Raw genomic sequence first — 24,790 nt, forward strand, 5'->3', positions numbered from 1 at the left:
TCTTTTTAAAAATTACAGTGGAAAAAACTATAAAATACAAATTCAAGACATCAGATATCAACTCCAGAAGTTATATCTGTAATATAGTAGTAATATATTGAGGCAACAGGCCTTCACTCAATTATACAATTAATTTTGTGGGGGACAGCAATCTGCTGTGGTGATGTACAGAAGGAAAACTACAAAACTGCAAAAGTTTGTCCAACAAATTATCGATGTAACGTATTAGCATAGAATTTTTCAGCTGTGTCTTTATCGTGTATACATCATTTTTTTTATTATGTTTGCAAAGAAAAACAAACAAACAAATAAACAGCTTTTATTTGCATATGTATTCGACTACATTGTCCTAATTTACAGCAATAACACTTCCAGTTGGGCCACTATGAAATAAGTACTCTCCGAAATTTCCGTCTCTTCAGTAACTCATGAATAGAGTTTTTGTCTTCAGTGCAATACATACTGAACACATGATTAATCTTCACAACCCAGTTTAAATGCCGTGTTTGTTTGCCAGTTTTCACCCCTTGCAAATCCCCACCCTTGAGTGCTTTGAAGCGCGTACCAGATATTGATTTTTCTATGGCACAAGAAAATGAGCGGGAGTTTGTCATTATTTTAATTATAAACATCCAAAGTATCCTTTATGATGCCACACTAAGAGTCACTGAATGTTCTTCCGACCCTCACTGTAGCTAACTTTTATTATACCACCAGATGCATACAGCCCTGCATGGGGGCACATCTTCAGATCTGGCACCAAAAACAAAAGTTTCTGTGGATTCTGGCAGTTATTACTGGCATTAAATGTACAATATACCAACAGACACACAGTCGGATATGCAGAAGAGAGATGATGAAAAACAAAATGTATAGTTTGGGACTGGCTAAGCACTGCAGCTGATGGCAGATCCACAGTTGGTACACCCACCCACCACCAGGAGAGCAAAAAGTTGGCCGTTGTTGAATACAATGGATGATAGCAGCTGTAATGGGAATGAAAAAAAAAAGAAGATTCATAATAAATTCATAGACACGTTTTCTATTTCATTCTATTGTATTTCAAGTTAACACTTAAACATCACTCAGAACAATAATACAAGGTATCTACTTTTTAAATTTAATTCACTACAAGCAAGAGAAGTTTGAATGAGTCACCAGCTGAAGACCAAAGAGAGCTGCAGCATGAGGATTTTGATGAGACGTGCATTTACAGAAAAACAAAATATATTCCATAGGTTTGGGCTTAACTGCCTTGAATAAAGGACAGACTGAAATAAAAGGTCTGATTTTTATGCAAATTCTATTCACAAACTGGAAACAATTACTATACCTCTAAACTATACACTGAGCTTCACTGATGAGTTATGTCATAAATTAGACCTGTAATAACACTTAGCACTACAGCAAAGGAAAAAGTGGATCTAGTCCAGGTTAGCAAAGACTACTATTTATAGGGATTTACATAACCCATACTCATGTACATAAGACATTACTTCAGAACTATTAAGCTTAAAGATGTTATGATGCCTAACTCGTCATGTATAAAATTCCCTGAAGTAAATCAGTTCTGCAGGACAGTCCAATTATAACGTCCCTTCATGTATTCAGTTGCTTTTTTACTCTTCAATATATAACAGTCAGAGCATATGCATGTTAACTGTCCCGTAAGCAGTAAGGAGTAAAAGAGATGGGTGTAAATTGCGCCTGTAGATGACTGTACAAATTGTTTGTCTGCATTACATAGCAATCCAAATTTGTGTCTGGTTTCCTACAGTATAAACTAATCTTTAACATACTAGAGTTGCCACAACCAATTTATACAAAAAAAAAAAACTATTCAAAAGCTTTGGCAGTGCAGATTTAGCTGGGTTTGATATGCAGATGAACAACTTCATCCGGGCGTCTTTACATTTTTTCGGAAAATGTGTTTTGCTAATTTAAATCAGCTGCATATGAGCATAATTTAAAAAAGATAAAGGTTGGCTTGCAACTCACACAGAGCTGCCAGCTTCCTCTTGACTGTTTGTGCCTCTGTTCTTACTTGCTCTCCTCTGCCCTGTCTGCTTGTATATTTGGGCACTTCAGTGTTTATTCGAGTGCTACCAGTTCCCAGCAACCGAAACATGAATTCATCCTCAGATTCACTACTCTCACTAAAAGTAATAGAAGGTAATAAACTGTCAACACTCAAATCGTGACTGTTGGTGAGTTGGTGAGGCAGGGGAGTGATGGGACAAACTACGAAGAAGAGAGCTGTTGGGGCTGTGGTGTAATTAGAGAGCTGTAGTGCCGCTCACCTGCATGTCGGCCTTGCAGATTTGGGCCGTGTTGGCTCGCTAAGTAAGTATTTGCACGCAAACTGGTGTTATACGATCCACCCCAGTGTCAAGCGCTGCCATAACTTTAAAAATTGAAGAGGAGGCGGTTCTCTCGCGGCTCTCAGCTAGCAGTTTGATTCAGATTTTATTATCTGTGCTTGGTTCTATAATAAGCAGGAACTGTCCTGTCCGATTAGGCATGCTCGGCGGCACTCTTCGCCACCCCCTGACTTGCTCCACCTCCACCACCCACATCCAACTCCTTGCTTGGAAAAAGGAGGAGGATGCCCCCCAAAAATCTTCATTTTCTTGCTCCCTCACGCTCTTTTTGTCTGCTTGGGTAGGGAAGAGGAGGGGAGTTGCCCCTTCAAACTTAACCCGTTATTTGCTGTAATATTTCCCTATTTTTTCCTCACCCTTCCATTTTTATATGTCTCCATATTTGGCCTCTGCTGGGCTAATCAAGTCCAATCTTTACACCAGCAAGTTGGCCCCTTTCACGTTACCTTTATTACCAGCTTGTCATGAAAGTTGGGGATGGTCTCAAATAAAAAAATAAATACAAGTAACTGAAACATTTAATAAAGAAAAAAAAAGATTACATTACCTGAACTCTGAGCTTATAAAAATCCTGAATAAATTCAAACCTGCACATCCAATTCTCTGTTTTTAAAAGATAAACATGTTGTACAATCATTCCACCACAGAAAAATAAGAGTTCAAAGAAATAATTAAAACTCCCAAAGGTCAACAGATATTGATAAACTGTTGACCACAACTGTAAATGGTCGTGTTTATTTTCCTGTCAGCGGTCACCCATTGATTACTAATACATTTCATGATACATACATGTTACTTCTTACACTTGTAAAAAAAGAAAAATGTACATTTACATGTTTTTTAACTATACAAGCCACTGAAAATCTATAAAAACGATACATCATGGGAAAAACCTTCATCTTCCAGCTGATCATTATCATCAGTTTTATTTATTATAGATTGAAAAAGTATTTCTTTTACAACTCCCACTGGAATATATATATATCATACAATCTGCTGCCCTCTGAGTTATGATCAAATCCCTAAGGTCTTTGCATTGGTGTCTGTGTGCTTGTGCACAATGTGTCACTTTGTGGATGAACATCTTTTGTTGAACCTTGTAAAATGTAAACAGCCATTCAATATTCATCAACTTATGTTGCATTCAAAAATGCCTTATAATCACAAATTTAATTCTGCAAATTTTCATTCAATTGAAAGATTTTTTCGGTGTGCGAAAGCTTATTTATAAGGTGTTATGCACAGATTTCAAATATGCTATTTCAGTATTCATTTTTATATTAATAAATCTGATTCCTGCTTTTCCCTGTAGAATAAAGTGTTGCTGCCTGGGCCTAGACTTGTGTTAGTCCTTGGCTAAAAGTGCTATATATATAAATGAATCTGATGAAATATCTGTGAGCCTCTTTCTTCAGCAGTCTGAGGCTATATTGCCTGAGGCAACCAGGCAAGCTGCTGCTGATGAGCAGGATCTACACCAGGATTCACATCTTTATATTTGTAAGCTACACCAGTTCCTGGTCAGCATTTTATGAGGCCAAAGGTAATGCTACAATAGACAAAATATGTCTCACAAAACTAAACGACAACAACGTGGCATTACCTGCTGCACATTTTGTTTATGTAATTTTTTTTCACAGAACCATAAAATTGACCCAGGACTCATTTCCAGTAAATAGGACAAGTGTTGCATATGCTGTCTGCACATTTTGGGAGGGTGGGTTATGCAAGCCTCCTTTCACTGCTAATTCCATCAAAGCTTTGGGAACAGTTCTAATTGGGCGTCTCTATTTTTGGTTTTCTTCCAGCCCTGTTTTGCTGCCTTTGAGAAAAGGCAGCGCAGCGAATGTAAAGCTGTGTGATAACAGGGCCATTCGCCACAGTACTGAGTTTGACCCTACAACCAGCCTCCATGACGGATGTGAGATGATTCCTAGCCCTCGAGCTCAGCACGACACACTCAGCACAACTCAAATACACTCCCAATCTCTCATTTTCCTGTGTTCACTGTCTAATTCTCTCTCTCTCTCTTTCCCTCTCCCTCTCTCTGTCACTCTCTGTTACTTTACCAATTGACTCAGGGCTTTATGCTGTCTATTTAAAGCTGCTGCCATAACCACCTACTGCTGCTTTAAGAAGTGGTGACTCACCTAAACAGATCAACCCAGTTGTGTGTGTGTGTGTGTGTGTGTACGTGTGTATATATGTGTGATGCGTGTGTGTATATGTGGGAGGGGATGTTTTATCATCTTAGCTTTACTTTTCTTGGGCCTTTTCTGTTTGGTGACAAGTACAGCTGTTGTATAATGATAGCGCTTGTCGGCAAAGCGGTATCTGCAGGATCCCCAGATTAATGCAGATGCCCACACGCGCGCACGCACAAGTGCACACACACACTTAAATGCAATTTGTGCACTTAGTGCTACTGAGTTATGTGTTATTCCTGGTGCATTCAGGGGACATCCAGTTTATGGGAAAAGCAAATGAGCAAATTTGCATTTTTTCTACTTTGCTTAGTAATGGAGCATGTGTAAGAGACTATTTAAGTGCAAAATGAAGTGTGAGTGAAAATTGCATGTCTGCAAAGAGTAGGTATTGCTGCCAATTAGAAAGAGATAGGGCAATACATTTTGTATCTGTGGCAAGAGCTTACAGGCAGCCAGCCTGAGCAGTTTTTACTGCCATGGTTTTGAGTCTCCTCCTCACTTCTCTGCATTATTAAATAATTCCTGAATAATTCACAGCCCTACGTATCAAACAAATATTTTTGCAACTTGCACCTTCAGAAAGGTGAGTAGAGAACTTCTGCACAATGTTAAGTACCATAGGAGTGAAATCGTTATTGTTATTGTTTATAACCTTACCCCTGTGTCCAGCTCCAAGCAACACTTTACTGTAAATACCCTGTTTTTACTGTTAAATTTCCTAAATATCCTAATAAATGGTTTGCATACACATTACAATCATTTATGTTAATAATGTCTATTTAATTCAGTTATATCCCTACAATACATATAGGTTTTTTCTTCTTCTCTTGTTTCATGTGCTCTTTATTTGTTAGGTTGTGATGGAGGATGAGACAAATACAGTTAGATTTGGGTTGACTTACTGTGTTGATGAATGTTATTTGAGATGAATCTCTTTACCACAAGTAATAATGGTAAAGTGAGTTGCTACAGTATGTTGCCATGCAAATGTATGGTGAAGATTTTCCGACCCTGCCTGAACGATGATAGGTGACATCTAAATCCCAGCGATGACGCCACAATGTCATGGCAGGCAAGGACCGACTTGTGTGCTGACTTGTTAGTCATGCTTTGATGCACAGTTTAAAGAGGACTCCAGGAAGCCTGTCCAATGCGCATGTGCACGTTACGCATACACGGACAAACCCACATTTTCTGCACGTTTGCACAAAATAACACACAGACTCTGAGAGCATAAAGGGAAAGTGGCTGCATCATTTGCTAGTCTGACATGAAGCATTGGTTATGTGCTTTCATGAGGTGATTTCAGAACAGTTTTTTGTGTACTGATTCATAAACATAGTCATTTTACAATTTTTAAAAGAAATGCCCCAAAAAACAATTTCTCCCAAAAGAAAAGAAAAATTATGGGCTCTTAATAAAAGCTAATAAAAGCGAATATAATAATAGTTATACATTTATTATACTGCAGTCCCCTTATTCATTTCTGTACAAATGAAATGGGTAAATGTAAGTCCCTGTGTAAGCTACAACATAGTGTGTGATGTAGTTAAGGGCTTCCCCTAAAATGCTTTTCAAAATTGTTCGTTTTTTAAAGATCACATTTCAGTTTTATGTACATTTAAGAATTCTTCATCTAAGGTAAAATTACTAAAATAAATTGTCCAGCGCATGTAGTAAAAAAGGTTTACAGCAATCATAATTTCTTGGATAATTAGTTGTTAAAGGAAAGACAGGAACATTGATCAGTAACAGCAAAGGACCTTTTTACCATCAGAAAACGATATTTTAGTTAGAAATATATTTTATAACAAAATGACTTTTAATTTGATTTCAACAAGCCAGTCTCTTCTCTTCTAATATGAAACTCTGCAATGTAGAAGTCGACCATCACTGCGAGAAACAGTTAAAAAGTCAAACAACTACTAACAACTACTCTAAAATACAGAAATAGATGTTATTTTCTTATAATGTCTTAAAAAGAAAATTAACATTAACAACAATTTTCTTATCGGTAGATTTTTAGTAATCCTTCTCTTCAGGTCTAACAGTGTTTTTTTTTATATTTCTTTTTTTTAAGATTAAAAAAACAGAATTTAAAAAAATAAAATACTTAAATACTTACCTAAAAAAACTGGTAAGGCAGCAAATTACCAGCAAAATACTCAAAAGCACTTTTCTTTGACACACCACAATATAATGTTATATACTATTGTTAAAAACTCCAATATTAAAAGACTAAAATAGGAACCTTTTTATTTTTTGCTTAAAAAACATCCGAGCCCCACATATATATTTATAACGTTTGCTTTGATTTTTCTAATCGGTTTATATATATTTTTAATGTACTTTTCTTTTAGTTCAAAGCTTTAAAAAATATTCCGTTTAGATTCATTTCTGTATGTAAAGTTATATTTATTAATACTATAAACAACATATTTTTATAAGTTTGCAGATAAATAGCCAAAAGTGAAACTACATTCAAAATTTCAACTTTTTCTCGCAGGCCAGTGTGTATGTGAACTGTACTGGCTGAATGCCAACAATATGCAAGAGGAGCTCTACACGGTCCATTTATTAGAAAGGTGCTGGCTCATTATTTAGCAAGACGGAGTGAAGGAACTCTAGCAAGCACTCCGCAGCTGTCGGTGCTCTGTCTTCACATGCAATAAAGTTTGTTGCCTCATGTGGGGGATCTCTCCCTCTTTTTGAAGCAGACTTTTTTGGTCCATAATTTATACATTTACCTTACTTGCTTCTGCGTGCGTTGGCCTCCTGCATTTTTTAAAGGCCGGGTATTGAGGGATTTTCTGTCATGCTCTCTTGCTTTGTTCTGATCACGCAAGCTGCAGTCATCCCACATACAGGAACACTGGCAAACACGGGCCTTGCTCGTGCCAGGAAGCTGAAAAGGAAACACACAGGCGCATACATGCATACATACAGTAGCAGTCTTATGCTAACAAATAGTCAACATACGTACAGAGAGGAAGGCCCACTCTCTCCTCTGACTCTGGGACAGACTGTCTCGTTCCATTGCGTGAGGGTTTTTCACACAAACTAAGTCATCCATGTGTGTCTCAGCAAGTGAAGGGGTGTTGAATCTTCCTCTCACACCCATGCATGCGAAAGCAGTCTACCTCCCCTGCTCCCTGTGGAGAACACATGGCAGACAAAAATAGAGAAAGAGGGAGAGCCCGAGATGAACAGATTAAGAAAACACAGAGATAGTTCCTGGATAAAGTTCTTCTTCTGAATAACTCTCTTGCTTTGTACAACAGTACTTCACACAAGGTACATCACTTAAAAACACACACTAACACACAAACACAAAAAAACTTGCACTGTACATAACATATACATTTATCACACCTCATACATTTTAAGTGTTTTATTGTAAATACATTGTGGATTGACAGGACATATTTTCCAGTCTTATGGGATGGATGTTTAGGTTAACTTTCACATTTTTTCTGTCAGTAAGAATTGAATTAAATCCTGTTATTCTAGCTTACACCAATAAATACATAAATATGTATTTTCTTTTACTAAAAGCTTTACTCAAAGATATTTTCAACAGATCAACTCACATTTATGTGATTCAATCAACTGATATTTACCTGACTAATATTAAACATAATTATAGGCAGTGTTCAACTGCAACAGGTTTGGTACAGACTTAGAAAAAACAAGCAAACAATTAAATTAACTATACGAGTTAAATTTTCTCTCCACCAAAAAATATCGTATACATTTCTAAAACTGTTCAGTTGCTCTTCTGCAATTTGGATTCAAAAGTGAAGCTTAACCCGTACAGTCAAAATAAATTTTATAACAATAAAGTTATATCTTAATAGTAATAAACTGCAAACTTTTTAATGTTATGTGTTGGTCACAATGTACACTGATAACAGTTATACCACTTAATATAATAATAATTAATAATAATTAATCTAAACTACATCCCCCAGAAGAAAAAGTAAAATATTTACAGGTAAAAGATTATTAAAGTATAAAACCTAAATCGATATCTTCTGTTCTTTTAAATTCTTTATGCACAAACAATTTTGGTTGTAAAGAGGTTGCCCTCCTTCAAAATTAAACTTAAGGGTCCTCATTCTTGTTTGATGTAACATTTCTTTTAATTGCTTCTCTCTTTTTTCACCTCCATGCCACAATTTAAACGTGTCAAATCAAAAGAAAAAAAATATTCAAATGAAAGTTCTAATTTAAGTTAAAACAACTACTCTGTGCAAATAAATACGACCACTTATGTGAAAATGCAGGCTGAAAATTATTCCGTTCAATTCAATTTAATTAATTTCAATTTTTTTTAGTGTCAAATCAGAACATCGGTCGTTTTACGGGATTTATCTTGTAAGGTAAAACCCTACAACAAGTAACAATAAGTAATGATAAATATTATTGAGGGTTTTTATGGATTATTATTTTCTGATTCTTATTTACAAAAGGTAAATAAATGTAAGCTGTTTCTCACCTTTGATCCCAAACGTACTAAATACATATTTTAATAATAATAAAAAATGATTCTAACTTAGGTTACAGTATATTAATGCTTTCATTTAGTTAGACATAGTTAGACATAAAAAGTTAAAATAATACTACCCTATTTTTAAAATAATTTCTAATCATATTTCTTCTCCTACTACAATTAAAATGTGATACATTCATTAGGCTCAGTTAACGAGCTCATATTAAAATAGAACAACTGGCAGGTGTTGGACTCATTATTTTGACTCATTATTTTGACATTTTGATTGAAGGTATTCAACAGAAGTATAAAACTTTTCTTACTGTCCAGAGAAAGTCCCTGACGGACAGAGACACCCACTCCTCATCTCTTGGTCTTTCTCTCTCTCCCTCCTTCATGTGCTGTCATCTAGATTCCCTCCCTTACATGTAAATTTAGGTCAGACCACAGTCTCCTCTCCAGGCTTCAGAGGAAAATGTGGAAATGGATCGTTTCACACCAGTTAATCTGATTGGAAGAGAGAGAGGGAGACGCGAAAACAACAGGGTCTAATGTGAAGAACAAAGGAGGGAAGAGGAGAACTAAGTAGTGGGTGTTAGCACAAAAAAGATAAGGGAAGATGCGAGTAAATGGAAATAGAGGGGGGAAAAAACTGGGGATATGCACAAATGAATAAAGTACATATGAGATGATGAGAAGAATGATGGGAGTAGGCACGAGACGAGATAGGGACAGAAAGATGGGTAGCAAACAACAGAAGGAAAGAGGAGGAGCACAGAGAGGAGAAGAAGAAGGGAGGGGAGGGTAAAGAAGAAGAGCAGGGATGGGAAAGAGAAGAAGACAGGAGTATGCCACTCACGTCTGATCTTAGTGCTTTTTGCCAGCATCTCAGCTCTGAGTGCTGGCAGCTCGCATGCTAACAGACAGGCCATATGGCTTCATTATGAGACACCCCAACCCCCAAAAAACACGCACAAACAAGGACATACCACTCTCAGCAAACTCATAACCATACACACACTCAATAACCAGGCACACGTACACAAACACTACATACCCGCAGGTGCAAACACTTGCAGGGTGAAGAGGAGGTGTGTGACGAATTGAATGAAAGGAGCGAACAGGAGGATGTAATGGAACGTTGAGTTTTTCTACCTTCGGGAGCTCCCCGGGAGAGCAGAGCCGGCCCAATTACTGAGACTAACTTGGACACACACTCGCACATATTCAAGTTACACACTCGGTCAAACACACCCGATTTCAATCTGAGGGAACTGGGAGAAAATAGTCATTATTATCAGATACAGGGAGAGCAAATATTTGGAATAAAGAAGTGCAAATCACAGTCTTTATACAGATGTAGCAACTCGTCTATCTGCGCACGCACACACACACTCATACACAGACTTCAAGGGGATGCCAAAGAAAGAGCCGTACAGCTGTAAAGACGTTTGGAAACAAGGGGTTGCCTAGATAGGTTGCACTTATGGTTGTGTAAACCAGCTGACAGACATTAGCTTTATTAGTATCATGAACTAGGGACTGGTTGTTCCTGGTCAAGTGTTCCAAGAGGTCAGGCTTTGTGCTTGGTGTAGTCCCTCACTAGGGGTCCATGTACGTGTTGTGGGAGTTTCTACTCTATCACAAGGATATCTTATCATCCTCTCTAGGAAAGAAAACATGTATTCTTTGAAATGTTGCTAAGCAGGTTCTGGAGGTTGCTGCTAGTGACCAGTTGAAATTGGTCGCAAACAAAGTGCTGTGCCAAAAACCTCCTTGTGAGTCCTTTTGTTGTTAATTCTGGGTGCCATAATTGTCCATCGTTTGGATGGAAGTGGATGGAAGTAATTGCCCATTGGATTTGTCTGCAAATACTTGCTAACTACTAGCCAAACAATGCACTTTGGAATTGGAGACTTTCAAATTAAAAGTTGTGCCTCACAGAACAAATTTAGAGAATGGAAAAGGTTTAGTTTTGTTAGTTTAACAGTAATAAGCTAAAAAATAGTCATAGGTGTTATACTGGTTATATAGAGTTTTCCTTGAAGTCCCATATTTCTCTCCCTCTGACTTTTACAGCCTTTTGTGTGGAAAGATCACTGAAACGAATGCATTTTATCCTCCTGTTTCTCATATTGTTGTCCAGCTAGGCAGACAGTGTTAATGATCTGTAGTTAATTGCATTTTTAATAAATATTTGATTATTGCAAGATCATTTACGTCTGTTGTCTGTTAATGCTCTTTTGTATTCAGAATATTATTTTGGAATTAGCAGGAAAACCAAGGTATTTAATGGCTTTAACAGAAGCCTGCAGAGCAGCAAGCAGACATTTTTATCAGATGATGCGGTAAGTATGGATTTTTCTGTGGTTTCCTATTACAGTACACACTGGCTTATTGAATTCAACTGAGCATGTAATCCTGGAATTGCTGACTCCTCTTCATTTCAAATCACTTTGTAATTCACTTGACATTATTAGATAGCAAGACATATGTTATTCTAATATAATGACTTATTTGAGTAGCTTGAAAACAAATCAGTGGGACATTTTGATGGCACTGCATTGAGTTTACTTAGCGATTGTCTATAAGTGCACAGGCCTGTGATGCAATGTGGCTGTTTGGTTCGCTGAGATTTGAGTTACAATTTACAAAGCAGACACAAACAAAACACACATGTATGGTGGAACGATTTATTCTAGGTCAGGTTTATATTTCTTTGTGGAATAAGAAAACATGGCATCAAAGTATTCTGTACATTTTGTATAGAGTTTAGGCACAAGGCATCTGTACAACGGATTTTTTTGGAGACAGTCATTGATTAAAAAAATGAATGTCAGTTTGATTTTGTTTCATTGTTCTGCACAGTACAACTACAAAGGGAAAGCATTAAACGTGTTTTCACACAAAAACGGTACAAACTGAACATTCACTTTAATTGCGCTCTTTGACAATGTCGAACACTTTACTGACCCTCTGCCTCCATTGTTCAGGTTAATTCATCTGGGCCAAGTTATAGGAACAGATGAACTGAAGCTGATGAAAAGAGAATGGAGCCCTGCATTCTCAATCACCACGGGATGGGTACTCTCGTGGTTCGGGGTGGGGAGGAGGTGCCTGTTGCCAGGATACTGGCCCATTCCAGTCCAGAGATCCCGCTGTTATATTGGACAACACGCTTGACCCTCTGGCGACCCCAAATTGGCCCCTGACCGGAGTAGTCACACCTAATCAATGCAGCCATGCACACGGTGACTCAGTTAAAGGTTGGTGCTGCCTACCTGCTGGTAGCACAGAGCAGGACTATAGATCAGTGTCATACAAAGTGACATCTGCAACTGTTTAAAATCACATTTACTATAATTGCTCTTTGATGTGTTGTCATGAACATGACATGTGGCATTTGAAAAATTTTAAGTGGTTCCAATTCCATTAAAGATTTTGAAAGTGACAAAATAAATCACGGGGAAAGTGTGTTATATGTCTTTATTGCATACAATGCAGTGCGTGCTGTAGTTACTGTATATTTACAGCCCTGCTTATTGTGTAGCCACTTATTTTTCCGTGTCATATTCTGTAGTCTTAAGGGTTAAACTGGATGCTGGTTTTGTTACATGTCGCAGCACTATTTATGTGCCCTAAAAAATACAAGACACAAACTATAAGTATGATCCCTTGTCAAGGCCAAAATGCCAAAAAATAATAATTTTAGAAAAGAAATGGATGAAAAAGAAAAAATTTATTGATGGACAGTTGAAAAAAAACTTTTTTTTTCTTTGTTGGATGAACAACTGACTCCTCATAACAGCCTGTAGTTCCCATCTAGCCATGAATAGCTCACAGTAACTGAGAATATTTGGGGATTTCCACTCACTTTTGGCAAGAAAATATAGTATATTCAGTCAATATGGAATCACTCACCCTTCAAAGACCAAATATAGTGCAGTGTTGGGTGTGGAAGAGTATAAAACCCTGCCTCTTGATCTGGCCTGTCGTTGGTCTGTCAACAAATACAAACCACGCTAATCCCACGGATTCTTCGTTCTGGGGCCTGACATAAGGAGAATGATGACGACATGTCCAGTGATCGCTGAGATTGCTTTGGTGCGGCCAGCTGTCTCAGACAGTTCAAACTGGTCAGGCTTTGTAACACAACGCACATTTTTAGAAAAGCAAATCAGAGAAAAAAAAAATCGTATTCCTATACACACATGAGTTCAGAGGAAAATTAACATGTAATTAATCTAAGACGCTTTCGGTACTGATCAGTAGAAAAACTCAAGAAAACTAAAGAACCTAAAATCAGTTGTATTTTAATGCAAAGTCTATGAATCCTGAGTGAAAACCTATATGAAATATTTCAGCATAAAATAATTTGTCTCTTTAATGGTTTACTCGTTGCTATTACATCTTTGATTGTAGATTGATCTGTCAATAAATATGCCTTAATGGAATACAGAAGAATTTTACTGTTATAGTTTTGCATATATATCTAAAATGTCAATTTTCATTTAAACTGTGCCATTACATATAACATGCAGATCACAACGATGCATGAACCATTTTTAATCTACGTCTACTGTTTGTGTAAGTTAGTGTGCCCATTTCTATTGATGTGATGCTATTTCTGAGTTTTGGGTTAACTCAGCAGCGTCAACATTATTTCACCCAATTATTGGGTTCTGCCCTGCTTGATTTACGTGAGTACAAAAACATAAATAAATTGTGTTATAGATACTCCTTTTTAACAATTAATCAATGGGTTACCGAGCCATTATGGTTCCACAGGGAATATACACAGGGTTCACCACAATAACAAATCATGGAAGGGTTTGAAAGTATAATAAATATCCAACTTCAGAAAAGTCATGAATGTTTTAATCATAAAACACACTTAATTGGGACTATGGAGAAACACTAAAAGGTTTACTATAATTATTAACAGACTGAAATATTTGTTTTAAATAAAAGGTTTTTGTTGTGGCTCTATGCTCATTATAAGACGCTTCCTGGGTCTGCATGGGATAGTTTGCTCCACAAAGAAGCTTTAACTTATTCTGACTGAAAAAACAAAGTACAGAATAAAAAGAGAGGAGCTGGCAGGGAAAATCTGGCAGAAATCAGATCTGTTTGGATAAACACAACATGCATAAGCGCTACTCCATATTGACTTCGTCCAAAATACCACAGCACTGTAAAGGCCTGGCAAGGATCCAGCTTGTTCACACTGGAAAAAAGCACAGGAAAAAAAATCTTCACCTGGAAAAAAAACACCAAAAAACAAAACCCAGGCCTGGCTTGTTTTAAAGTCCTTTTGTTTTTGATATTTTCTTTCTTTTTTTAAAAAATGGAACTTTAGCACTTTTCTATTACTTTTCTTCTTTTTTTGACATTTTCGCTTTAAACTTAATACAGTTATTGTGATACAGTTCACTTTCAGTCATTTACAGTGTAATTCTGTTATGTGAATGAGGTACTCCAACACTAGATAGTTTAACATATTGCTTATTTGTTATTGCAGGTGCTCAGATTTGGGGATAGTGGGGAAAAAGGAAAACTCGTAAGTAAATTGGTCACTGATTTTGTTTTTAGTGACATACCATTTACCTACAGGATTTGACTGGGACCAGAACTGAAGGTTTGGTTAATACAGGGTGTTACAGCTGAAGTGTACGAGTAAATCAACATTTGACTTTATAGCCTCTGTACATCATTACCAATTATCTAATTTTGTATCCAAGCATTTTCTGATACAGCCACAAAAATTCAGTGAATATACAAAAAAACATAAAACTTAAACACCACCGTTCTCATCTTTATGTCCCCAACATTAATATTTCTGTTAGCACTCACAAAGACACAGAGAGGGGAAAAACAGGAATTGCTGAATGTGGTAAAGTTTGCTGAGAGACCTTTGCTTTAATTGCATTTCTATTGGGAGAAGAGTAAACTGCTTCTTTCATTGGAACCATCGTCCTCCTGCTTTTCTTTGGACCCTTACTGTTGATCTCGCCTAGTTGTGCAGGACTCTTATTGCACATGCATTTTATTCCCAGATATAATTTATCAGCATAAATCTGCCAGTCTATTGGAATGATTAGAAGGTTTGTCTTGGCCACTGAAGCTACTGAACCCACCCACTTTGCCAGCTAACCAATTTATTCACCTGACCACAGCACCTTTAGTCACATAAATCTGCTGGACTGTTTTGCTTATGCTTTGTTCCTCTTTTTACTACACGTGTGACTCTTTGTGTAGTTTTGTGCAAATGTTTATTTGCATGCATGCAAACGTGCACTTCTTGTATGCATGACTCAGCCCACATGTCTGTTTTTAAGCATCTCTTCTTAGAGACAGATAAGAGTTTTTTTGATTCGGGGTGTGCTGTGCACATCCATCAGAGCGGCGGTCTTGTTTCCCAGTGATTTAAGACTTACCGAAGCGGCCTTGCTGGCCACTGTATTCTGACCAGGATCTTTCTATCACCTGCTGAAACTGTATTGCACAATGTCTGGTTACTCTTACGTGGTGCTCCAATGCTGCCAAATAAAAAACACAAAAACTTTGATTTTTAAGGATATTTAAAATTCTTGCAAAATTATTTTGGTCATTTTAAACCTTAATTGCAGAAACATTTTAATAGTAGTACAAAATTATATCCAACCAAAAAACTTATTGAGTTCATGATTAAAAAAAAAATAATAATAATTTATACTCACACATAAGTTTTCAAATAGTATCTGTTTCAAGTAACGTCAGCATTACGCTATATTGAGAATATAGCCGAGTTGTCCTCAACTCCTTCGGGCTTGGATTTTTTTTTTTTCTTTTTGGAGTGCCGGCTGTCCATTTGCACAAAGCGGATTTTGCATCAGCCAGCTTAGAAGTGAGCATTGCTTTGAAGTGCTCTAATCCTTCCTCTACCTTCAGACAACCTTTCCTGATCCACAGCAGAGTCACAGTGCCAGCTAACTGCACTGGCAGGATTGTCCATAGCATTTACCCTCAGATATATGTGCATTCATAAAAGTAGGCGTATTCTTTAAATGTACTTGTAATTCCTAAATACACAAGAAGAAAAATGCATGGAACAGCACATAGCCATGCAAACACAGAGATTAGTCTATTTCCCCCCCCCCCCAATGTATGTATTTAAACTAAAAAGTACTTTGACAATATTCATGGAAAAATTCTGTTTTGGTACAAGTCATTTGCCTATATTATATTCTATTTCATTTGTATCTTAATAACAGAATACAGTATTATTTTTTAACCATGAAATGCAGTAAAAAGATTTTTCCATTTCCTTCCTGTTATTTTATTCATCTTAACATTTATCTTGTCACATTTTGATGAGTCCTAATTCAGACGTTACTATGTAGGCTTTAAGGAGTGCAGGATTTGTATGAATTGTTTTAAATTAGTTTTACCAACTTTTCCAGGAAGGCAACTACTTAATTTGGAGTTGCTCTGATTTGAATTTATTTTGCAAGTCATCAAGACACTACCCTAAACAAAGAACCACTGAAGATGATGAATTTACATAAGCACACATTTCCATATGCATATGAATGTAAACAAGCACATGGTGTACACTTCAGTCTTCTTCATAAATATCCACAACCACGTGTATACACAAAAACCATTCAGAAATCTTACATTTGATCCAGCCGAAGGCCTCAAATTCAGTCTCAGTGAAAGTCTGCTCTTAACTGAAGAGGCAGTGCTATCAGAGTGGGTGGCATAACCAAGCTGACAGCCCGATGTAGACTGCTGCTCTTTATTTGCCAGACAGAGATCAGCAGTTTCCAATTTCCTCTTTGCTCCACACTTGAGCCCACACACTACCAAGAAACCCTTCAACAACAAAGGCAAACTTGTTTGAGTGAGGAAGATAACTAACAATTGGACATAGGGGTGGATTATCCAATCGTAACTGTTGTCGTTGGTGGGTGGTCTATCTGTTTTTATACTCTGTTCTCTTTGGTTGAACGTTTGAACCAATCCTCTGCCAGATGGGGTCACTAAAGTCTCACCAACAGCACCCCTATTGGCCAGGGTTGTCTATGGAGTAACGGTGCTGAGAGGAGAACAATGACTTACATCAATAATACAGCAGGCCAATGCAGTGTGTGTATGCGTTCTAGTCGATATATTTCAATACAGCTGTTCAGTAATACTGTAGGACTTGTGAAATATCCACATTCCTTTCAGTTTGTGTGCCTGACATGTATGCGGGTTATTGTAGGTGTGTATGCATGTGCGTGTGTCATTGCCTACCCGATGCTGGAACCAGACAGTGCATATTGGCTGGCTCTCGCTCCGTTCTCCGTGCGCCAGTTCTTCTTCTGAAAGGAATCTCAAGCTTTCAAGGCTTTTTTTTGTGTGTGAACTGCTCATCAAAGACCCTGAAAATGATATGCTGCTGGTTTTGAAGTCAATATGCCATTTTTACCATAGATGAGACCTTGGTTTGTTGAGGTTCTGTGGTTCTCTCTCCTCATTTTGTTTTGTTATATGTAAATTTGTCCATTGTTTTTCTAAGAAATATTGATTTAAATTGTTTATACAGAATTTAGCCTGATGTTTATACTCTCCCATCATCCAGTGTTTTTAAAATCTGCACATTACCTTTCAGTTACGCTAAAAACCTTCTTGTAAAAATTGGCGTCATCTTCATGACCCATTAAAGATGGTTAGAAATTGTAACATAAAAGCTATAGCTCATAAAATCCAGAAATAGTTTCATAAAGGAAGACAAAATTCCAGTAAACATAAATGTTGGCTATATTTTTATACAGTGCATTGGTGACTGTGTAACATTCATAATCTATAAAAAAAATTAAGACGTAACCGCAGACCCTCTACTACCACCCCATCCCCCAAAATATGACTGTGTATACCCTTTATTGGATCACAATCCCTGCCAGGAGAGGGTAGTCAATATGGTTGAGTTTTTCCTCCCATGCTTTGCTCTCTGAAGATTTGGCCAGACAGCCAGAGGAAAACTGGAAAGAGAAATTTTGGAAAGGGGGTGGGGTGAAAAGGAAAACACTGGCAAGACGATAGGGATGATGGAGCTAGCTTATCCCCAGAAAACATACAGAAGGTAAGATGACACATCTCCTCCCCCCCGAAACAATGAAGACTGCTTTGTCATTCCGCTAATTGGATGTGATTACAATATAACTGGGAGGGAATGATTCCACTCACTGGCAGGGGTGAATCTGGGTGCTTGTTCTACCACAAATTACCTCTTATTGAATTAATTTTCTTTGACTGAAAGTTGGCAGAGAATCCATGTATCATCAAAGAGCATCACATCATTGTTTGGACACAACTGTGACAGTGGGTGGGATAATTCATTGCTCACAAACAGAATATAACAAAAAAAAAAAGCGTAGCTGTACTTTAAAGGAAGAAGCATCCCTCCGTACACAGTATTTGCCTCTCTGAGCCTATAGGCAGACTTGCTGTTTCTTCATATTTGTAAATGTACACCGACTACAATGGATGTCATCGTGTTGTGATTCTGACCCATAAATACTCAGTGAATACTTGGACCATGACCATCTTTGAACCTGTCATATATTCTGATGTTTACTTGCACAGTTGTGACACTACTGCTTTAACAATATGTCTTTACAGACATCTGAACATACAAACACCTGCTGTATCACTCAAAGTGACCTTTGTGGTATTTCCCACAATCGTACAAGTGTCCAGGACCACATTCTGCTATGATCAAACACGCAATGACAGGCAGACCCACAAGGTGAAAATAATACCAGTTACTGCAGCGTGTTGTCCTGTCAGGCTCCATAACAATAGAGACTGTCGAAAATGTTTTGAAAAATGTCAAACACTAAAAAGACTGATACCATTACAAATGTCCAAGATGCAACTTTTTTTTTTTTAAATCATCTAATATTTTCCAAACATTTTCATACGGGCCTGTACAGAACCTATACAGACAATGAAAACAACAAACAACAAACATGTATTCTGAGATTAATGTAAAAATGACTGTTGTCATTAGTAATTCCTGAAAAACTGCATAACAAAGTCATTAAGAGGTAAAATAAGCTAATAAAGCTATAAGCTATTGTCAAGCCTAATATTGTCAGACCTGATTGTTTTTTTTTTTAAGACTAGCTTATTTCTATAACACATATTGCATTAGTTGTTTCCAGATTTTGATTGTTCTTACCTTCACCTTAGACTTTAGCTTATGGTGATGAGTAAACTGTGACTTCTAAGGATGAAAAATGAAGCCAACACTAAGTGCTAAAAATTGCACTCATGCCAATGGCCATTTGAGGCTGGCTACAAAAAGCAAAGCCATTGCTTTGCATTGCAAAAAACGTAAACTGTACAGGAGGAAATTTTTTCTCTTCTGTTTAATGTCTGTTAACAGTGTATGAGCCATAAAGGTCATGGCTTGCTTTGCATCTTCCCATAATAGCTATAGATGGGCTGGCAAGTTTCTACTACTGGATGTTCGTAAAAACATTTTTTGTACATACTATATTTTTGACAGACTGGCGACCTGTCCAGGGAGTACCCTGCCTCTCCTGATATGGTAGCTGGAATAGGAAGAGAAGAGAATGGATGGAGTATATTTTAACATATTTGAATAATATCAACACTTGACAGTAAATCAAGTATAAAGAAAAAAATATATATGTTAATTAAGTAGTTTACCATTTTACATTTCCCCAAGTCACCTCTAAAAGCTCTGCCCAGTTTGTTGTCAAACTGCTGTTCATCTCAGCTGTCAAAAGTCCCAGTGTGAAGCACCTACATGTAAATACTCTTGAGGAGGTTGTAATCCTTTGTGTAAGGAGTCTGGTGTCTGAGGTGAGTTTTTGAGGATATCTTGACCTTTATTGTAGCTAGCTTCTGTCGTTTTTGCTGGTGTTAGCCAGTGAGACTAAAGTTTTCATTTTTCTGGAAATTAGCAAATAAACTCTCATACAATGTGAGCAGGTAATCTTTATATCAGAGGGAAAGTGTGATTTTTAGGACACTTGAACCCAACATTACCTGATTATAGCTTCGTTTATAGCTTATACCAACTCATTGCCAGCTGTCCATAGATGGGAGAGTCTTTTGAAGTTCTCAGTAACCTTCTAATAGAAATCTTTTGAGGAATTGAGGGTTCAAGCTGCATTATTAAGGGGATAGCCTATTTAAGTGACAGATGTGTGTTAAGTTATCATTTAGCACCAAGTATGATCATTCTGGCTTCTAAAAAAGATGATTGTGACAGCCAAGATGCCAGACCAACAGCTGAATTTATTTAGTCTGAGCAAGTTTAGTGCATTATCAATGTTGTGACTGAAAGGCATGAACACAGCTATTTTTGCAGCCGGCCTTGCTGCATCGCAAGTTTAACTTCTAAAGCACAAAACTTTGGGAGAAGCGTATTTGAAATAATCACACAAACGTGATTTACTCAGGTTTGAGAGAGGTAATCTGTGCTATATTTAAGCTAACTTAACATTTTGTGCCTGATGTGGCTGTGATAGTTACTACCTGGAGTTTTGATTTATTTAGAAATCCAGTGGAAGGTGTTATTAGAACAATTGCATAATTGGCAAGGCTGGATTGCTCAAAGCTAGGAGTCCTGTAGCTCCTCAGTTACTGCTCACACAAAGTGTTTAGAGCCAAGTCTCACATATTTCTAGTCCCCAGTGGTATTGTGATGAAACAAAACACAACTGAACTTAATGTTGAACGTCAAAGGGATTGGGAAACCCAACACAAGCCAGATACTGTATAAGGATGGCTTATATGCCATATAAAACTATCTGTCCAAAACAAACATATGGTGTGCTAGGTTAACCTCTGTTGCATTATGTACTTTTGACACTGTAACACTAAGCTCAATAACATGTAGCTGGGTGAATTTTTTTTTTTTACTTTTTTTTAGATAATGTTCTTTTTCAGCACATCATCCAGGGCAGCTGTAACACACAGACTTAAGATTTATAAGATAGTTTGTAATTAACAGCTTTGCTCTTGGAAAGTCTTCAGATTCACCTTTCCTGTCATATTTATCCAAAAATGGCTGTCTCAACCTTGAAGACCTTCAAGACCTCCTACAGCCCTCTTACAGCAATACATAACACCTTCAAGACATCAACCTCATATCAATAACATATCGACTCTCTTCAGTTCCCTCTCATTGATCTGGATTACCATGCTTTTTTTCAAGGGAAACACATATAATCCTACGCTTGCATGAAATTGTTTTGGTTAGTTCATTAGTACAATACTCACTTCCTCATCATGTTTCAGTGCTGTAATTTTACGCCGTTCATGCCAAAAATGCATTGGTCATTATTAAAATGAACCGGCCAAGGCATTGTTCATAAATTAGTGCATTATCACTAAATCTTTGGCATAATGTTCCCTTTTGAATAGCGCATTTTTTAGATTGCAGCCTCACACTAACGTCTCCTGTTTTGTAAATCAAGGTTATAAAACATCACAATTTATTCGTCCATGTTTTAACAATAATAGAGAGTCTTGGTCTTTCCTTGAGCTAGAATGAAACACACACATTGAAAAGAAGATAAAATTTGACCATTCTCAAATTGTAATATAGGCTATCCTCTTTGTTAGTTGCATTTTATCTTTTCTTCTCACCTAGTGCATCTTCCTGAATATGACATTCGATAGAGGGACTATATTTGTTTGTCATTTGCCACATATGCTCCACCATATGCAAACAAAGCAACAGTGGAGTGGTCAGTTAAGAAAACCAACTAATATATGTAGTCAGAAAGTAAGTACTTGAGAAAATACTGTGAAGTTCTCCAGTTGGACTGTGAAAATGAACTTTTTAGCTGATAAGGTCAAGTTAAAGATATTACGTTTAATATTACATTTCAACAGTCCTACTCCGTTCACAACAATTGGTTGATTGCGCCACAGTAAACAAAGTCCTTAAAAGCCTGTCAGTTTCAGTAATAGTTAAACCGTCACCATAAACTTTCAGCTCTTTTCTAACAAATAAAAGAGTGTCAGCTCCATCTGTTAGAGGCGATTTTCGAAGCTGTTGTAGTAGATGAGAAAAGGATGATAAAGAGGAAGTGAAAGTATCAGGTAAGCAATTAAACTGAAGCGCCCTCTTGTCATCCTTTTCTCATCTTCTTCACTTCCTCTTTCCCCTCCTCCTCCTCCTCCTTTGTGCTGCTCAGCATTCATTAGACCCGACTTCCCCAAACACTGTTTTATCTGCAGGAAACTTTACTGCGTTGAACTCCTGATCACCCTGATAAACCGCCAGGCTAATTAAACAGAGTCATACAATGTGTTCCTGCATGTGTATACGCATATTTATGTGTGTATTTGCGTGTGTAATCCACGGAGTGTGTCTCTTTATCTTTTTTCCAGTCCCCCTCCCTCTCCTCTCTCCTTGTCTGTCGGGCTCAGGGAAATGATGCTGAATGCTGAATGCTGAAAATATAACTCACGTTGAAAGCAGCATTTAAATCTCGACAGTGGCTGGGATTAGCCAGGTAACGAGGAGGACAGCTTGAGAAAAACAAGGCAGCGAGGTGAACTCGAGGACAGGGAGGCGGAGGAGAAATACTCTGGGTTTTAGGTGCGTGGAAAAAAGGGACAAATTTGCGCTCTAAGTTTCGTAATTATCCATTAAACTAACTCAGTTTTTTAAAAGTTTCACTTTGATCTTTTTTTCCCCCCACTTTTAACGATTGTCAAGCTTTTTCAACTTCCTCCCAACATAAACTTCATCTGAAATGGCCTGAAGTTTTAAACTCCTCTCATGGCCTTTTTGTCTGCCATCATTATCTGTGAAAAAGATACCAAAGTGACTTATAAAAAAAAAACACTTGAAGGAAACTGCAGCTGTCTTTAATGTCCTACTTTCCCTCCTACGTTATTAATCAGCTCACATGTGCTGTGCTAAAATCAAACACAATCCTGATTGCGTCTTCAGCTGCCTGCCATCGCCTTCGGACTGTAGCCTGCTAAATCCTAATCCCCTCCCCTATGAGTCTTCTGCAAACCTCTGCTTGATGAACATGTGCTGAACTGACTCTGCGGGTTTTCTCTTTTGGTCTGACGAGAGGATGAGGTGAGGAGAGAAAGTGTGAGGAGGGAAAAAGACTTAGCAAAGGAATGAGAAAGAGAGAGAAACTTTACAATTAAGCAGCAGCAGCTCTCTAAGAAGTCAGACATGTACATGTCCACATAAGGGCAAGAATCCATAAACAGTACATACAAGCGGTTTCACAATTAACTCGTGCTTCCTTGGCTGGACAAAAATAAAGGGAATGGGGGTTACACCATATGCCTGCCTAGCTGTGTGTGCATTGCATATGCAAAGCTTAATGTTTTATGTATGAGGTGTTATGCAATCTCTATGTCAAGTCCTTACAGTTGGCCTGCATTTCTATTCCGACAGCACAGGCATTTTTCCTATTTCTTATTTCAGGCTTTGCACTGACATTCACATTGATATATTCCATCATGTCACTCACAGCAAAGAGGTAAGCTTAAGTGTATGAAAGAAGGGCAATCCAACCTGTACTGAGACTTAACTGACACAGGTGTTTACCATTCAGAATCTGGGAAAACTCTCTAAATATTGTAAAAACTACTTAAAGCTAAGTGGAATTTTGAAAGTCTTAGTGGGTTTAAGAAGGCAATGTGAAGTTAGCAAAATCATACCTTGCATTTGCAGTCATCCAAGAAAGTAACCAAATTTGTATTTAAAAATAAAGTAAGGCAAAGACAAAGGTGTCTGTTATATGAATGGTCCTGTACATGAAGCATCAAAATAAGAAAAAAAAGAGGGCGAGAGAAGAAAGAGAAGCTTGAAGCTCTAAACACCTGGTCATTCACTGCATGATGTACTGTAGGTGCAAATGTCAATCGAAATTGAAGAAAGTTTGAAAAAAAGTTAGATATGTTCCACCAAAAACCTGACACAGGAAAAATCTGTAAATAGGAGGTTTCAGAGGTTATACAACTTATCCATCAAGCAGCTCTGATATACCTGCACCTTCAGATAAAGTATTTGGTGGTATTAGATGTAGTTTGTGCAGCTACCGCTGATCTCTCTTCTTAAAGACTCTATGGGGATAGACGTAACCAAGGTTTGATCACCCTGTGATGTCCAGGGTTCAGCTTGCTCACTGATGTCCTGAATCCTGAGGTTTCATACAAAAAAATCCTGCCCTGAAACTGGCGATAGCTCTCTCTCTCTCCCTATCTATCTATCTATGGTGGTTGCTACATAATGCAAATAAAGCCTTAAATTTCCAAAAGACTGGTGTATCATTCACAGAGTCTATAATACAACACAGCTGATGAAACTTCATTCAATACGTGTTATAATTGGAGAATGGCAGTGACAGGTATTTCCAATTTTAAAGCACAAGGCCACTTTTGACCTCATTTATCAGTCTAACCTTAGTTGTCAGTAATGTGTCTGTGCTTCGGTGCTGTCACGTCACTGTCTTGTCAGAGAGAAGCCCACAGAGAGAGCACAGACAAGCCCTCTGAACTCTACCACTCGCTGGTTCAAACCCTGACACATCAAGCACACATACACACACTCACACACTTAACTAACAGAGCTGGCTGCTGGAATACCGACCAGTAGATGTCCATGAAAAAAATGATATACAAGGTCACTTACTTATTTGTTATTTTCAGAAATATTTTTGACA

The 24,790-nt window shown here is 37.5% G+C and overlaps 1 protein-coding gene across 1 annotated transcript; it reads right to left on the minus strand.

Moving 5' to 3' along the window:
• Positions 1-352: 352 nt before the first annotated feature.
• On the minus strand, positions 353-7,896 carry LOC113007942 (uncharacterized). Its single transcript, XM_026145014.1, has 3 exons — positions 7,572-7,896; positions 7,336-7,493; positions 353-986 (listed from the first exon to the last, which is right to left on the minus strand). The coding sequence occupies exons 1-3, from the start codon at positions 7,707-7,709 to the stop codon at positions 665-667; spliced, it is 618 nt and encodes a 205-aa protein (XP_026000799.1). The 5' UTR covers positions 7,710-7,896; the 3' UTR covers positions 353-664.
• Between the last annotated feature and the right edge of the window lie 16,894 nt (positions 7,897-24,790).

This window comes from Astatotilapia calliptera, chromosome 16 (genome assembly GCF_900246225.1).
Source record: "Astatotilapia calliptera chromosome 16, fAstCal1.2, whole genome shotgun sequence".
NCBI classification, from domain to species: Eukaryota; Metazoa; Chordata; class Actinopteri; order Cichliformes; family Cichlidae; genus Astatotilapia; species Astatotilapia calliptera.